Source organism: Chiloscyllium plagiosum, unplaced genomic scaffold, assembly GCF_037043375.1.
Source record: "Chiloscyllium plagiosum isolate Xiang-an unplaced genomic scaffold, Cpla_swu_hap1 HiC_scaffold_48, whole genome shotgun sequence".
Classification (NCBI taxonomy): Eukaryota; Metazoa; Chordata; class Chondrichthyes; order Orectolobiformes; family Hemiscylliidae; genus Chiloscyllium; species Chiloscyllium plagiosum.
This window is the reverse complement of record NW_028270186.1, coordinates 11,556,438-11,574,371: the sequence shown is the minus strand read 5'-3', so window position 1 is coordinate 11,574,371 and position 17,934 is coordinate 11,556,438. Positions and strand designations below refer to the sequence as shown.

The window sequence follows — 17,934 nt, the reverse complement described above, 5'->3', positions numbered from 1 at the left end:
GTTTTGGGGTCTGCCATTAGGAAGTTCGGGGCATAATGAAATGAGCCATGTTCTTATTGAATGGTGGATCACGTTGAAATAGCTGAATGGCACACTCCTTTTCCTGAGGACCTTGTGGTCCGTTTCTCTTGAGTTCCTTGTCCAGAGTTCTGTCTCCATATCTGAATACGTGCTGTTGTTGAGAAGTTGGATGTCTTGATACTAGTAGAAAGCTGGATCCTCAAGATGAAATGTTTTGAGTTATAATTGGTCCTTTAGTAGACATAGCTGCTTGAGTATTTTAGTACATATTACTGCCTTACTTGACCACCATTGTTTTTGTCATGTCCAAATATTTTGAGCAATGGCATGAAATTTCTTGGAGTCATGACTATTTATATCAGTCTTATAATAAACTTTGTCCTTTGGGTGTCCATCTTAATGCCATCACTGGCAAACAACATGAAGCCCTGAATTAAATAGAAGGGTTTAATGCAAACTCTGCCAAGTCCAGTGTCCAAAATGAAGAACTGCCTTGAACAAAAATGGGAATTGGACGAGAGTCTGAACAGATCTGGCTCAGTCTGTGCAGTGTCCAGTGACTCATCATCAGAACAGCCTGGAGTTACTTTGACATAGGTTTTCATGTGTAAACCTATAAATGCCTTACATTGCATCATTTGCAAATGAACTGGATATTTGGACCATAATAGGGTTTCTTTGTAAGTTCTGACAAGGCTGTGGGAAACAAGGTGATTGTTACCAGTTAAGAGTGAAGCTGAAAGCATTTGTTTGATTTGCATTTTCCCAGGATCGTATCATTGATGCTGGGCCCAAAGGCAATTACTCCCGCTTCATGAACCACAGTTGCAATCCAAACTGCGAGACACAGAAATGGACAGTGAATGGTGACACACGTGTCGGACTTTTTGCACTTTGCGACATTCGAGCAGGTGAGAGTACGCGGGAGAGAAAGGGTCTTCATGAGAACTGGATGCGAGGCAAGATCTTTGCCTTATTGTGGGCAGGTATGAAGTTGATGGGAAACTCCACTTGTGAACATACAGACACATACTGAATAGCGTAAGTCACTGTGTCTTGAAATGGGGGAGCAAAGTGCAGTGAGATGTGTTTCAGACCATACTGGATGATGTTATTTCTTCTCTTGTTATTAGACTGCAAATAATTAATGTGGCTTAAAATAGAAAGGAACAGTGGTATTTGCACAACTGTTTCTCAGCATACCAGAGCCCAGTCATCATCATTGTTTGCAATGAAGCATGTGGTTTTCAAGTTGAGTAAAGCTGTCTGCTTAAACCCTGGCAGCTCAGTCAACATCAGTAATGTCATGTGTTCCTTGCACATGGCATTCTGTGATTTTAAAAACTGAGGCACTTAGCATTTAACAATAGATTTGCAGGAGGATGTTGCAAACTGGTTTCAGAATGTTCTTTATCCCTCTGCTGTGGATTGTGACTGAATTATCAAGGGCTGGGTGCGTGAAGGTATTAAAACATGTTGTGTCCTACAGCATCATCAGCAAAACAAGCATAGCTTTTTGACTTGATTTCTTGAAACCTCTGAAGTGCTAACCACGTGTCGAAATAATGCCCATTTGTTTTATCTTCAGGTTCTGAATTAACCTTCAACTATAATTTGGATTGTTTGGGCAATGGAAAGACGGTATGTAAGTGTGGAGCTCCCAACTGCAGTGGGTACCTGGGTGTGCGTCCAAAGGTAAGTGTCATGATGTTTGCTGTGGGCATCTTTGTGTAATGCGAGAATTTTTTCAAGAGCTAAGCATTGGGATGAACTGGAGAGCTAATCAAGAGCTAATCCGATATCGTTCCAGGAATTAAAGAGATCAGACTATGGTGTGAAAGTTGGAAAAGGGGACTGAGTAGATGATCAGCTATGGTTATATTGAATGGCCGACCAGGTTCAAAGGGCTCCATGGCTGACACCTGTTCTCATTATTTATGTTCCTATGAAAAGGAGAGTCAGTGCGAAATAAATTTGGTTACAGCAAGTAATTTTGGAACTAAACCAGGCTATGAAGGAAAGTAGGAATTACCAATTCAAAGGTAGCTTGGAAATGTTTCACAGAAGCCCCTTACTTCTCAAAATTCAGTGGGGTTATTTAGCCACAGTTGGTGGAAAGAAAATGTGCTATAAGTCACCAATTCTCATCAAGTTTCAAGTGCTTTTCGAACTGTCTAGTTCTTTGTTACTTGCAGCTTAAACAATTGGGGAAAAGTGTCTCCTTCCCCGAGTGTAGATGACGTCTCTCTGTTCGACTCTCTGAACATAAGAAACATTCTCTCTGATGCGCTCCAAGACCGTGTGCCATTTCTGTGTTCACTGTTTCCACAACAACAACAACTTAGCTGTCTTCCTGCAAAGAACTGAAAAGTGCAAACAGAGCAAGGCAAGGAAAAGCCCACCTACTGGTCAGTTGTGCTCCACCCAAACACGTGATGTTTTCTTGGCACCTTGACCAAAAGCCTTTGTGCATATTAGTTGGCGGCATTTCACCTCAGCTCCATTGTTAAGCATTTTTGATGCGTGAAGTTAAACATTGATTAGCATGTTCTTTCCTTCTGAGGAGTCACAGCAAACCACCTCCAATTATCCATTCACAAGGTACAGAGCGTGTCCCTGGGTTTCTTTCTATGTCTGCTCCCTCCAATCTCAGGATAACCCAACAACTATCAATAGAGCTTAAAAATGTGTTGCTGGAAAAGCACAGCAGGTCAGGCAGCATCATTAGACCCAGGTAACCAAAGAGTTGCAGTGCATTTTACCAACTATTGAGTTGGATCCGTTTTTGAGGCTGACTTGTTGAACAAGAATCTGTACGCCTGCTCAAAATTTCCTTTGAATTTCAGTTGCATAATCTTAAATATCAGCTTAAGCATTAGCATATTGTTTCTGTTTATCCCATCTGCTTCCTGCATGTCAACTGTACTGTTTTCAAGCAAGTTGTACTGCATTGTTAATGCACAGTTTGATTCCCTGTTTTTATTTTAATATATTGTTTACCCTTTCCCAATCAATCTCCTTTGTCCATCTTAGGAAGAAATTGGTACTTTATTGTGTTGACACTTCTATACTTTCACCATGTACTGTCTCAGCTGAGACATGGAGTTATGTTTTATATGCCCATGAGATGTGGGCTTGCTGTTTTGGGTATCATTTCTTTCTTGTCCTTGTTGATTTTGGGAAGATGTTGGTGAACCTCGTTCATGAACAGGATAACAGTGATGTGAGAAAGCGGGTTCCATGATTTTGACCCAGCAACCATGAAAGAGCAATGATGTAGTTTGAAGTTGGACTGGAGCGTTGCTTGGAGAGACACCTGTGGGTGGAGTTATTCACCCGCAAATGCTGTTTTTGTATTTCAGTTTAGTTGTCCTTGAGGCTTTGGGCGGTGCTTTTGAATGGAGTTAATATTGTAGCTGGTGAATGTGGTGCTAATTAAGCTGACTGCTTGCTCCTGGATAGTGTTGAGCTTCCTGAGTGGTATTGGAGCTGCACTCATCCAGGAAAGTGGGTGCATTCCATCACACTCCCGACTTGTGCCTTGTAGATGGTGGACAGGCACTGAAGATCTGGCGAGGAATGCAGTGACAACTAATTCATAGCCTCTGAACTGCTACTGCAGCTACAGTATTTATACGGTCCAGCATGGTTTCTGGTCAAGATGTTTATATGAGGGATTCAGTGATCATCACACATTGAATGTTAAAGAGCAATAGTTAAATGCTCTGTTGTTGAAGATTGCCATTCCCTGGCACTTGACTGGCAAAAATGTTAGTTGCTACTAAGCAGCCCAAGTCTGGAGGTTGTTCACATTTTGCAGAATTTGGACAGAGACAACTTTGGTGCATGGGGAGTCAGGAATGGGTGCTGAACATTTATGCATTGGCAAACATCCCCAGGTATGACCTTAAGATGGAAAGGAGGTGATTGAGGATGCAGTTTAAGATGGCTGGGCACAAGACACGACCCTGAGCATCTTGTGCAGAGATATCCCGGGAACGAGATGAATGACATAGAACAATCACAGCCATCTTTTCTTGTTCCCGGGATGATTTCAGCTGAAATGGTTTAGGAAGGGTTCCTTGATGCCATTCTCATTGGAGTGCACCCTTGATATCAAGGGCAGCCTCTCTCTCACCTCACCTCGAGAGTTAAACTCCATTGTCCGTGTTTGCATCAAGACAAATGAGCTTGAGAGAGTGACCCTGGCAGAGATTAATGCAAAGCAAGTGCCATTTGATAGCACTGACCCCTTCCATCACTTGGATTGCAAGTGCACTGATGGAGTCGTAATTGTCTGGTTTGAGTTTCACCAGTTTTTTGTTTGAGGACATAGCTGGCCAAAATTCCACAGTGTTGTAGCTGTACTGAGACAGCTTGAACTGGGAAATGGCAAGTTATGAAGCAGAGGTCTTCAGTAGAATTACTGGAACATTTTCAAGACCTGTAATCTGTGCAGTCTCCAGTACCTGCAGCTAATTCTAAACATTATGTGGTGTGAATCAAATTGGTTGAAGACTGGTATCCGTGATATCGGGATTGAGGTTAAGATGGGGTCATCCACTTGGCACTTTGAGCTGAAAGTGGATTTAAAGACTTAGCCTTGTCTTTTGCAATGCTGTATTTCCCCATCATGCAAGATGGAGATTTTTGTGGAACTCCCACCTCCTGTTGGTTGGAGAGTTGCCTGCCAACAACACTGAATTGGCAGGACTGAAGAGCATAGATTTGATCATAGTGCCTTCAGAAGCTTCTTGATATCAGGTGGAGTGAATCAAATGGTTTGAAGACTGGCACCTGAGATACTGGGGACCTCAGGAAGAGGCTAAGATGGATCATCTCTCCCCACTTCTGTCTCGACATGGATGCTCATATCTCAGCCTTGCATGCTGGGCCTCAACATCATTCACAAACATGATGGTTGTGAAGCAGCCACCTCCTCTTGTTTAATTGAGCACCATTTCCATATGGATGTGGCAGGAGAGCAGAGCAGCCATCTGACTTGTTGATGTATAGGATTGTTTGGCCCTGTCCATAACAAGCTGCTTCCACAGTTTGGCTTGCAAACAATTTGTGTTGAAGCTTCACACCTGGTATACCTGGTGTTACTCCTGACATACCCTCCTGCATTTTTCATTGGACCTGGTCAATCACACGGTTTGATGGTCATGGTAGATTTGGGGACATGATGTGTCATGATTTGACAGAGGTCGAACACTGTTGATATCAGCCCACAGCATTCATGGATATCCCTTTTTAGTTGCATGGTGGGTATTGTCACACAACACAGTGGAGGGCATCCCCAGGTTGAATGAGGGACTTGATAAAGTCATAGAGATGTACAGCATGGAAACAGACCCTTTGGTCCAACCTGTCCATGCTGACAGATATCCCAACGCAATCTAGTCCCACCTGCCAGTGCCCAGCCCATATCCCTCCAAACCCTTCCTATTCATATACCCATCCAAATGCCTCTTAAATGTTGCAATTGTACCAGCCTCCACCACATCCTCTGGCAGCTCATTCCATACACGTACCACCCTTTGCGTGAAAAAGTTGCCCCTTAAGTCTCTTTTATATCTTTCCCCACTCACCCTAAACCTATGCCCTCTAGTTCCCCGACCCCAGGGAAAAGACTTTGTCTATTTATCCTATCCATGCCCCTCATAATTTTGTAAACCTCTATAAGGTCACCCGTCAGCCTCCGACGCTCCAGGGAAAATAGCCCCAGCCTGTTCAGCCTCTCTGCATAGCTCAAATCCTCCAATCCTGGCAACATCCTTGTAAATCTTTTCTGAATCCTCTTTGCTGTCCACTACACCTCCAATTTTGGTGTCATCTGCAAACTGACTAATTGTACCTCTTATGCTCGCATCCAAATCATTTATGTAAATGACAAAAGGTAGAGGACCCAGCACTGATCCTAGTGGCACTCTGAACCCTTTCAAGTTTCACAACATCTTTACGATTGGAAGGAGACCAGAATTGCACGCAATATTCCATCAGTGGCCTAACCAATGTCCTGTACAGGCACAACATGACCTCCCAACTCCTGTACTCAATACTCTGACCAATAAAGGAAAGCATACAAAACACCTTCTTCACGATTAAAAAATGTGGTGCTGGAAAAACACAGCAGGCCAGGCAGCATCCGAGGAATAGGAGAACCGACGTTACGGGCATAAGCCCTTCTTCAGGAAGGGCTTATGCCCGAAATGTCGATTCTCCTGCTCCTCCGATGCTGCCTGGCCTGCTCTGTTTTTCCAGCTTCTCCTTTTTTAAACTCTGGTACTCCAGCATCTGCAGTCCTCACTTTCTCCTAGCCGCCTTCACTATCCTATCTACCTGCGACTCCACTTTCAAGGAGCGATGAACTTGCACACCAAGGTTCAGCAACACTCCCGAGGACCTTACCATTAAGTGTATAAGTCCTGCTAAGGTTTGCTTTCCCAAAATGCAGCACCTCGCATTTATCTGAATTAAACTCCATCTACCATTTCTCAGCCCATTGGCCCATCTGGTCCAGATCCTGTTGAAATCTGAGGTAACCCTCTTCGCTGTCCACTACACCTCCAATTTTGGTGTTATCTGCAAACTGACTAATTATATGCTCTTCTGCTCGCATCCAAATCATTTATGTAAATATCAAAAAGTAGAGGACCTAGCACCGATCCTTGTGGCACTCGACTGGTCACAGGCCTCCAGTCTGAAAAACAACCCTCCACCACACCCTCTGTCTTCTACCTTTGAGCCAGTTCTGTATCCAAATGGCTAGTTCTCCTTGTATTCCATGAGATCTAACCTTGCTCACCAGTCTCCCATGGGGAACCTTGTCGAACACCTTACTGAAGTCCATATAGATCACATCTACTGCTCTGTCCTCATCAATCTTCTTTGTTACTTCTTCAAAAAACTCAATCAAGTGTGTGAGTCATGATTTCCCACACACAAAGCCATGTTGACTATCCTTAATCAGTCCTTGCCTTTCCAAATACATGTGCATCCTGTCCCTCAGGATTCCCTCCAACAACTTGCTCACCACTAATGTCAGGCTCACTGGTCTATAGTTCCCTGGCTTGTCTTTACCGCCCTTAAACAGTGGCACCACGTTTGCCAACCTCCAGTCTTCCAGTACCTCACCTGTGACTATCGATGATACAAATATCTCAGCAAGAGGCCCAGCAATCACTTCTCTAGCTTCCCACAGAGTTCTCGGGTACACCTGATCAGGTCCTGGGGATTTATCCACCTTTAACCGTTTCAAGACATCCAGCACTTCCTCCTCTGTAATCTGGACATTTTGCAAGATGTCACCATCTATTTCCCTACAGTCTATATCTTCCATATTCTTTTCCACAGTAAATACTGATACAAAATATTCATTTAGTATCTCCCCCATTTTCTGTGGCTCCACACAAAGGCCACCTTGCTGATATTTGAGGGGCCCTATTCTCTTCCTAGTTACTCTTTTGTCCTTAATATATTTGTAAAAAGCCTTTGGATTCTCCTTAATTCTATTTGCCAAAGCCATCTGATGTTTCCGTTTTGCCCTCCTGATTTCCCTCTTAGGTATACTCCTACTTTCTTTGTACTCTTCTAAGGATTCACTCGATCTATCCTGTCTATACATGATATATGCTTCCTTCTTTTTCTTAACCAAACCCTCAATTTCTTTAGTCATCCAGCATTCCCTATACCTACCAGCCTTCCCTTTCACCCTGACAGGAATATACTTTCTCTGGATCCTTGTTATCTCATTTCTGAAGGCTTCCCATTTTCCAGCCGTCCCTTTACCTGCGAACATCTGCCTCCAATCATCTTTCGAAAGTTCTTGCCTAATACCGCCAAAATTGGCCTTTCTCCAATTTAGAACTTCAACTTTTAGATCTGGTCTATCCTTTTCCATCACTATTTTAAAACGAATGGTCGCTGGCCCCAAAGTGCTCCCCCACTGACACCTCAGTCACCTGCCCTACCTTATTTCCCAAGAGTAGGTCAGGTTTTGCACCTTCTCTAGTAGGTACATCCACATACTGAATCAGAAAATTGTCTTGTTCACACTTAAGAAATTCCTCTCCATCTAAATCTTTAACACTATGGCAGTCCCAGTCTATGTTTGGAAAGTTAAAATCCCCTACCATAACCGCCCTATTATTCTTACAGAAAGCTGAGATCTCCTTACAAGTTTGTTTCTCAATTTCCCTCTGACTATTATCAGGGGGTCTATAATGCAATCCCAATAAGGTGATCATCCCTTTCTTATTCCTCAGTTCCACCCAAATAACTTCCCTGGATGTATTTCTGGGAATATCCTCCCTCAGTACAGCTGTATTGCTATCCCTTATCAAAAATGCCACTCCTCTTCCTCTCTTGCCTCCCTTTCTATCCTTCCTTTAGCATTTGTATCCTGGAACATTAAGCTGCCAGTCCTGCCTATCCCTGAGCAATGTTTCTATAATTGCTATGATATCCCAGTCCCATGTTCCAAACCATGCCCTGAGTTCATCTGCCTCCCCTGTTAGGCCCCTTGCATTGAAATAAATGCAGTTTAATTTATTAGTCCCACCTTGTCCCTGCCTGCCCTGACTGTTTGACTCACGTCTGTTCTCAAATGTACCAGTCTCAGAATGATCTCTTTCCTCCCTATCTCCCTGGGTCCCACGCCCCCACCTTACTAGTTTAAATCTTCCTGAGCAGTTTGAGCAAATTTCCCTGCCAGTATATTAGTTCCCTTCCAATTTAGGTGCAATCCATCCTTCTTGTACAGGTCACTTCTACCCCAAAAGAGATTCCAATGATCCAAAAATGTGAATCCTTCTCCCATACACCAGCTCCTCAGCCATGCATTTATCTGCTCTATCCTCCTATTCCTGCCCTCACTAGCTCGTAGCACTGGGGGTAATCCAGATGTTACTATCCTTGAGGACCTCCTTTTTAAATTTCTGCCTAACTCTCTGTAATCTCCCTTCAGAATCTCAACCTTTTTCCCTTCCTATGTCGTTGGTTCCAATGTGGACAATGACCTCTTGCTGGCCACTCTCCCACGTGAGAACATTCTGCACCCTCTCTGAGACATCCTTGATCCTGGCACCAGGGAAACAACACACTATTCTGCTTTTTCTCTGCTGGCCACAGAAACGTCTGTCTGTACCTCGGACGACAGAATCCCCTAACACAATTGATCTCTTGGAAGCCGACTTACCCCTCGTTGCATTAGAGCCAGTCTCCATACCAGAAACTTGGTTGTTCGTACTACGTTCCCCTGAGAATCCATCACCCCCTACATTTTCCAAAACAGCATACCTGTTTGAAATGGATATATCCTCAAAAGACTTCTGCACTAGCTGCCTACCTGTCTTACCGTTCTTGGAATTCACCCATCTATGTGACTGTATCTGAGACTTTCCCCCTTCCTATAATTGCCATCCATCACATACTGATGCTGTTTCAAATTCCTCATCGCTTCTATCTGTCTCTCCAACTCGATCTGATAAGATTTATGGCAGATATAATCCGCAGTAACCCTTAAACTCTCTTTAAACTCCCACATCTGACAAGAACTACATATCACTGCAAAGGCCATTTTTGCTCCTTCAAAATCTACAGACCCAGAAAATAACACCGTTTTATTCCTCTACAAAATACTGCACCAGGTTAAATTAATAGCTATGGCTTATATTTTAAGTTTAATCAAGAGCCTTATCTCCAAAAACATATAATCAAGAAATAACCCACTGTACTCACTCATACAGCCTTTGTATTGGACAGACTTAAAACAACAATTAATTTATCTGATTCTGTGTTGTGAACTTTGCTCCAAACCAGTTCCTCCAAGATTAATTTTCCCAGATGCACACCGATGTCCAGTGACACATGAATTCAAAAACAGCAAAGGCAATAACTGTGCAGGTTCTCTCTCTCTCTCTCTCTCTCTCTCTCTCTCTCTCTCTGTGTCTCTGTCTCTCTCTCTGTCTGTCTGTCTGTCTGTCTCTCCTGCACTGCCCTCACGATGTGCACAGTGTTTATGCAGTTGTCACAAACAAGGTGTCTCTCTCTCTCTCCAAACTGTTACGGACGAGCATATGTGGAAGATACCAATCATCACATAGAATGGTGAGAATGCCATTAAATAAAATTTTCCTTTTTCCTTTACCGTCTGTCACAAACCTCGGCTAGCTGCTATGTCCTTTCGGACTTCACTTCAGTCAGTTGTGGTGCTGCTAAGCTGTTGGTTATGGACGTTTAAGTCCCATGTCCAGAATACATTGTATGCTCTCACCACCCATAGGTTTTCCCACCAATGGCATTGAACATAAAGAATAATGATTCATCAGCTGAGGAGTAGGGGGTGGCGGGAAGTATCTTTGACCTTGTGTCAACAAATTTGAGAGGTTTCAGAGTTCCAGTCGAGAACTGTTTGGGTGGTTCCATCCAAACTATACCTCACTGCTGTTGGAACAGGACATAGTGATGAAAGGTGAAAGTGAGGACTGCAAATGCTGGACATCAGAGTTGAAAAATGAGCTGGAAAAACACAGCAGGCCAGGCACCATCCGAGGAGGAGGAGAATTGACGCTTCGGGCATAAGCCCTTCAGGAATGAGGCTGGTGTGCCAAGCGGGCTGAGATAAAATGTCGAGGGGAGGGAATTTGGGGGAGGAGCGCTGGGAATACGATAGGTGGAAGGAGGTGAGGATGAGGGTGATAGGCCGGAGAGGGGGTGGGGGCGGGGGCGGAGAGGTCAGGAAGAAGATTGCAGGTAAAGAGGGCGGTGCTGAATCCGGGGTTGGGACTGAGATAAGTTGGGGGGAGGGGAAATGAGGAAGCTGGAGACATCTACATTCATCCTGTGTGGTTCGAGAGTTCCGAGGTGGAAGATGAGGCGCTCTTCCTCCAGGCTTCGTGTGGTCAGGGTCTGGCGATGGAATAGATCAAGGACCTGCATGTCCTTGACGGAGTGGGAAGGGGAGTTAAAGTGTTCAGCCATGGGGCGGTTGGGTTGGTTGGTGCGGGTGTCCCAGAGGTGTTCCCTGAGACATTCCGCAAATAGGCGGCCTGTCTCCCCAATGTAGAGGAGACCACATCGGGTGCAGCGGATACAGTAAATGATGTGTGTGGAGGTGCAGGTGAATTTACGACGGATATGGAAGGATCCATTGGGGCCTTGGAGGGAGGTGAGAGCACAAGTTTTGCACTTTTTTGCGGTTGCAGGGGAAGGTGCTGGGAGTGGAGGTTGGGTTGGTGGGGGGTGTGGACCTGACGAAGGAGTCGCGGAGGGAGTGGTCTCTCTGGAACGCTGATAGGGGAGGGGAGGGAAATATATTCCTGGTGGTGAGGTCTGTTTGGAGGTGGCAGAAATGACGGAGGATGATACGATGTATCCGGAGGTTGGTGGGGTGGTAGGTGAGGACCAGTGGGGTTCTGTTCCTGGTGCCGATTGGATGGGCGTGGTTCAAGGCCGGAGGTGCGGGAAGTGGAGAGCATCGTTGACCATGTCGGAGGGGAAATTGTGGCCTTTGAAGAAGGAGGCCATTTAGGTTGTTCAGTAGTGGAATTGGTCCTCCTGGGAGCAGATGCGGCAGAGGCGAAGGAATTGGGAATATGGGATGGCGTTTTTACAAGGGGCAGGGTGGGAGGAGGTGTAATTTAGGTAGCTGGGGGAGTCAGTCGGTTCTCCTGCTCCTCGGATGCTGCCTCAATAGTGATGAAAGGTAATGTTTGTTTCCGGGAACAAAACAGGAATTGCTGGGAAAACTCAGCAGGTCTGGCAGCAAATCTGGAGAGAAAGCAGAAGTTCTGAGGAAGGATCATTGGATGCTGAAATATAAACTCTGCTTTCTCTCCACATAAACTGTCAGACCTGAGTTTTTTCAGCAATTTATGTTTTTGTTTCTGATTTCCAGCATCTGCAGTTGGTTGGGGCTTTTTTGTTTGTGGTTCCTGGGACATTGCCTGTATGGGATGAGTTTGAGAGAACGACTATGTTATAGAGTCATAAGAGATGTGCAGCACAGAAACGGACCTTTCAGTCCATCTCGTCTATGCCGCTCAGATATCCTAAATTTGCCTTTCAAAAATTTGCATTGGCGTTCCTTCGTAAAATCTGATCTTAGTAAAAGACTGCTGATGAGTTTTTGCTCCCCCTTTGATTCTTGTTTTGAAAGGGAGATGTTGTGCTGGTGTGGATTGTGTCATAGCATGTAAGCCAGAAGCACAAAGTCTGGAATGGCCAAATAAGATTGATTACTTAGAACAGTACAGCACAGGAACGGGCCCTTCAACCCACGATGTTGTGCCAAACATGATGCGAAAATCCCTTCTGCCTGCCCTTAGTCTGTTCCTTTCTTCCTTGCTTATTCATGTGCTTATTCTCTAACGCCCCGATCATATCTGCCTCCACCACCACCCATGGAAGCACGTTACCGATTCTTCGAACTCTGTGTAAATAAAACTTGCTCCTCATATCTCCTTCATATAATCGCAAACAGCAGAGATCCCAGTATGGACCCCTGTGGAACACCACTAGTCACAGACCTCCAGCCTGAAAAATACTTTTCCACCACCACCCTCTGCCTTGCCCTCTGCAAGGATTCAGAAACTGATTCAGAATCCATGTGCCCAAGTTACTGTGGATCCCATGCACGTTAATCTGGTGGATGAGCCTACCATGAGGGACCTTGTCGAAATCACGGTAGACAATATCCACTGCTCTACCCTCCTAGATCACCTTTGTCACCTCTTTGAAACATTTAGTCAACTTAAAAGACATGACCTGCCCACATAAAGCCCTGCTCACTGTCCGTAATTAGGCTGTGCTTTTCCAAATGTGTATAAATCCTATCTCGAAGAATTATTTCTAATAGCTTCCCAACCATTGATGTAGACTCACCCGTTCCTGGAATTATACCTATTAACCTTCTTGAACAGAGGAACAACATTAGCTACTCACCAGTCTTGTGAGACCTCTCCAGTTGCTAATGAGGATACAAAGGTCTTAGTCAAGTCCGCAGCAATCACATATCTTGCCTCTCTCAACAACCTGGGGAGATACCATGGGGACGTGTCCACCTCAATGCTCTTCAGGACACCCAACACCACCACTTCCTTGATCTCAAAATGCTGGAGCATATGAGCATGCTTCACATGCTGAAAACTTCGCCAAATGGTTAGGATCAATCTGCTATCCTTGCAACCTAAGTGGATCGCGTACAGTAAGAGAGGGAGAGATTCCTGCTCACACAGGCTTGTTATCGTTATTTATTCTCTTTCTTGTAATATTGTTTGCTCGGAGGCTTCATTTGCAGCTACTGTACTTGGTGACTGTGTTGGTGTCCATGGAGATGGCGTGGTTTGGCCAGCTCCTGAAGCAGCAGCAGGTGGACTGTGGTCTGGATCTCTCAGGAAGAGATGGTCATGCTGTTGTCTATGAGGCAGGAGGCCTTGCCGGTGATGCGCTCAAAGATATTGATGATTGAGTTGATGACACTCATGGCTGCAGAGGAGATGCTGGTGTCCAGGTGGACCTGCCTAAGCACCTTGTAGATGCCTCTCGCCTTTGATCTGCTTCTTAGTGGCTGTTTTTTTGGGACCCTTGTTAGGCACCCTCCCTTGCCATTGTGTTAGACGTACTGTAAGTGCAGTGGAGGCTTGTGGTGCAGAGAATTGAACAAAGTCTGATCAAAACAGCACACCCAGTTAGAGATTTGAACTCTGGATTATCAGGTAAAAAGTCTTATGCTCTATCGACTGAGCTACCAGGCTCCTGTTAGTGTAGAGCGGCATGTCTCGAGCCATAGCAGGTGACAATAGGGTTGCATGGAATCAGACACAAGCATGTGCTATTTGGTATGGGAAACCAAGAAAGATAAAGGAAAGATGATTTCTAAATTCACCATAGCTGTTCAATTGACACATGATTACAAGAAGTGTCCTGACATTCCTTCTTGAACAAGGATGTTATTTTGCAACTCACTAATCTCTGGCCTCCCCAGGCAGGACTGGAAGATCATACCAAGCCCTTCTCTTATCTCTACACCCACTTCACTTAGAAACTGGAATGCATGCTGTTGGGACAGAATCTTATCCAGTCCAAGTTCTCTCCAGTTTGCCAGTATTTTCTTCCTGTAAAAATATGAATCACATTAAGCAAGAGAGCTGACTGCTAAGGCCAGGGAGTGGATAGGTACATGTGACTGGGATAATATAGCTATTTCAGAAACCTGGCTAAGAGAGGGACAGGACTGGCAGCTTAACACACCAGGATTAAGCTACTTTAGGTGGGATAGAAGTGGTGGAAGTAGTCAGAAATGAAATATGATGGATGAAGGCTCATCTACTGAAGCTTTGGGGGTGGAGCTAAGAAGGAAGGGGATGGTGACATTATTGGGGCTGTACTATAGGCCCCCAAATAGTCAACGGGAATTAGAGGAACAAATATGCAGAGAGATTGGGGAGACTTGCAAGAGCATGAGGGTTGTCATAGTCGGGGAGGTTAATTTTCTTAACATAGACTGGGACAGCCAAAGCATTAAGGGCTCACATTGGGTGGAATTTGTTAAGTGCGTCAAGGAAGTTTCCTCCGGAAGTATGTTGAGGATCCTACTCTGGAATGGGCAAAAAATCAACCTACTCTTGGGAAATAGGGCAGGACAGGTGACAGGTGACAGTGGGGGAGCACTTTGGGACCAGTGACCATAATTATATTAATTTTAAAATAGTTGTGGAGAGGGACAACACTGGTTCACAGGTTCAAGTTCTAAATGTGAATTTTGATGGAATTACACAGGAGCTTGCAAGAGTTGATTGGAGGCAAAGGAACCTCTGGCAAGTGGGAGGCCTTAAAAAGTGAGATAGCTAAAGTTCAAGGAGAAAGTGAGGTCTGCAGATGCTGGAGATCAGAGCTGAAAATGTGTTGCTGGAAAAGCGCAGCAGGTCAGGCAGCATCCAAGGAACAGGAGAATCGACGTTTCGGGCATAAGCCCTTTTCCTGAAGAAGGGCTTATGTCCGAAACGTCGATTCTCCTGTTCCTTGGATGCTGCCTGGCCTGCTGCGCTTTTCCAGAAACACATTTTGAGCTAAAGTTCAAGGCCAAAATGTTCCTATGAGGGTGAAAGGCAAGGTTGGCAGGAATAGAGAACCCTGGATGACAAGAGATATTTAGACTTTGACCAGAAAAAAGGAGGTGGTATGGCTCAGGCACAGGCAGCTGGGATCAAGGATGTATGCAGGGAATACAGGAGAAGAAAATCAGGAGGGCAAAAAGCGGGCACGAGATAGCCTTGGCTGAGAAGATTAGGGTGAATCCAAGGAGATTCTTTAAGTATATGAAAGGAAAAAGAATAGCTACGGAGGGAATAGGACCCCTCAAGGACCAAAGTGGACATGCAGGAGATAGGTGGGGTCCTCAATAAATATTTCTCCTCTGTGTTTACAGTGGAAAAAGACAAGAAGACCAGAGGTTGGGAAAGTTAGTGGTGATCTCTTGGGGACAGTCTGTTGGATGTATTAGAATGTATGAAGGTGGATAAATTTCCTGTCCTGACAAAGTATATCCAAGAACCCTGCAAAAGGCTAGGAAAGAAATTGTGGGAGCCTTGGCTGATTTTGCACCATTGTTAGCCATGGGTGAGGTCCCGGAAGACTGGAGGGTAGTGAATGTTGTGCCCTTATTCGAGAAGGGCTACAAAGGAAAGCCTGGGAACTATAGACCAGAAAGCTTAACATCTGTGGTGGGTAAGTTACTTGAGAAGATTCTGAGGGATAAGATATATATGTATTTGAAAAGACAGGGTTTTATTAGGAGTAGTCAGCATGGCTTTGTTACTGGGAGATCATGCCTCACAAATTTGTTGGAGTTCTTTGATGAAGAGACCAGGAAGGTTGATGAGTGCAGGTTGGTAGACCACTATAGAGATTTAAGTAAGGTCTTTGATAAGGTTCCACACGCTAGATTGCTCTGGAAGGTTAGTCGCATGGAATCCAGGGTGAGCTGGCAAATTGGATACACAATGGCTTGATGGTCGGATGCAGAGGGTAATCATGGAAGGATGCTTGTTGGACTGGAGGCATGTGGCTAGAGGAGTACCTCAGGGGTCGGTGCTGGGCCCACTGCTGTTTGTTACCTCTATCAATGATTTGGATCAGAATGTACAGGCATGATTAATAAGTTTGCTGATGACACTACAACAGGTGGACAGTATATTATGAACAGTGAAGAAGGTGATCAGGAATTGCAGCAGGACCTTGATCAGCTGGGGAAGTGGGCTGAGAAATGGCAAATGGGGTTTAATACAGCTAAGTGTGAGGTCTTGCATTTTGGAAAGTCAAATCAAGGCAGGAGTTTCATGGTGAATGGTAGGGCCTTAAGGAGTGTTGTGGAACAGAGGGACCTTGGAGTTCAGGTTCACATTTCTCTGAAGATGAAGTCACAGGAAGACAGGGCAGTGAAGAAGGCTTTTGGCAAAGTGGCCTTTATCAGTCAGGGCATTGAGTATTGAAGTTGGGAAGTTACTTTGTCGTTATACATGACGTTGGTGAGGCTGCACTTGGAGTATGGTGTTCAGTTTTGGTCACCTTGTAACAGGAAGGATGTCATTAAACTGGGAAGGGTTCAGAAGAAATTCACAAGGATGTTGTCAGGTCTCAAGGGTCTGAGCTCAGTCTTTTTCCCTGGGTTGGGGAATTGAGGACTAGAGGGCATCCATTTGAGGTTAGAGGGGAAAGAATGAAAGAGAACCTGAAGGGCAACTTTTTTTACACAGAGGGTGATATGCATATGGAATGAGCTGCCAGTGGAAGTGGGTGATGCTGGTACATAAACAACATTTAAAAGGGATTTGAATAAATACATGGATAAGAAAGATTTGGAAGGATATGGGCCAAGTGCAGGGAAATGTGGTTAGCGCAGATGGACATTTTGGTTGGCATGGATGAGCTTGGGCCACAGGACCTGTCTCTGTGCTGTGAGACTCCATGATTCTATGATTCAAGTTTTCCAACCCTTTCTTATGACTAAGCATATGTCGCCCTCTTTGTGTCGGGCAGGCACCACCTGACCACAGAGTATTGCCACGACTTACTGTGGGCTGCAGAAGATTTCACACACTCTTAGCGAGTTTTATTTTCCTCTTCACCCCTCTTTTCAATTTGTGGTGTATGACCTGGCTATCACTTGAAGAATTCAGTGGGCAAGACTCCAACCCCCTTAATTATTTTGATCCCTCATATTCTGTATCTGCATTATCATCCAAGGTGCTTGAACTTTGGCTCTCTTCCCTTTTACCCTTGTTGGATTGAACCTGTACCTGGAGCATCTTCTCTTTAAAAGATAATTCATTGCTTGGTTCCAGTTTGTCCTGTTCATCTTTATTGGATCCCCTCTCAACCCACAAAGGTAGTTATCTTCCAATTTTGATTGCTAGTTAATAAAAGCCTAGTTCAGACAAACTAAGAACTGTGAAGCGTTCATGGGACTGAAGTGAAAGCAGGCAAATTACTTTATCAATGGTGACATATTTTAGAAATAAAAACTTGGTCATTAGCTGCAGAGATATGATGAAACTGAAGTTTTGCCTCTTGGATTTACTAGACGGCTGCTGCAACGGCGAATGAAGAAAAGGCAAAAAATGCAAAGAAAAAGATGAAGAAACGTAAAACCAAAATAGATATCAGAAAAATGCATGAGGACTACTGCTACCGATGCTGTGATGGAGGCGAGCTTGTGATGTGTGATAAGAAAGATTGCCCCAAAGCATACCATTTGTCATGCCTAAACTTGACTAAACCACCCTTCGGTAAGCATCAGTATATATGTCTGAAATAAATATCGCTTGGGGTACTTTTAAAATTACTTTTAGCTACGGAACATTATGGGTTGAGTGCATGTTGAAATGTGACCATGTTTTGAAGATGCTG

General features: G+C 44.6%; 1 protein-coding gene across 5 annotated transcripts in view; it reads left to right on the top strand.

Moving 5' to 3' along the window:
- nsd3 (nuclear receptor binding SET domain protein 3) overlaps nucleotides 1-17,934 on the top strand; it is a 106,102-nt gene that overhangs the window by 74,124 nt on the left and 14,044 nt on the right. For all 5 annotated transcript variants that reach the window (XM_043681453.2, XM_043681452.2, XM_087984198.1 and 2 more), the window contains 3 exons: nucleotides 791-932; nucleotides 1,610-1,716; nucleotides 17,609-17,813. In XM_043681453.2, the coding sequence (XP_043537388.1) occupies nucleotides 791-932; nucleotides 1,610-1,716; nucleotides 17,609-17,813 (454 nt within the window). The remainder of the gene's footprint in view (nucleotides 1-790; nucleotides 933-1,609; nucleotides 1,717-17,608; nucleotides 17,814-17,934) is intronic.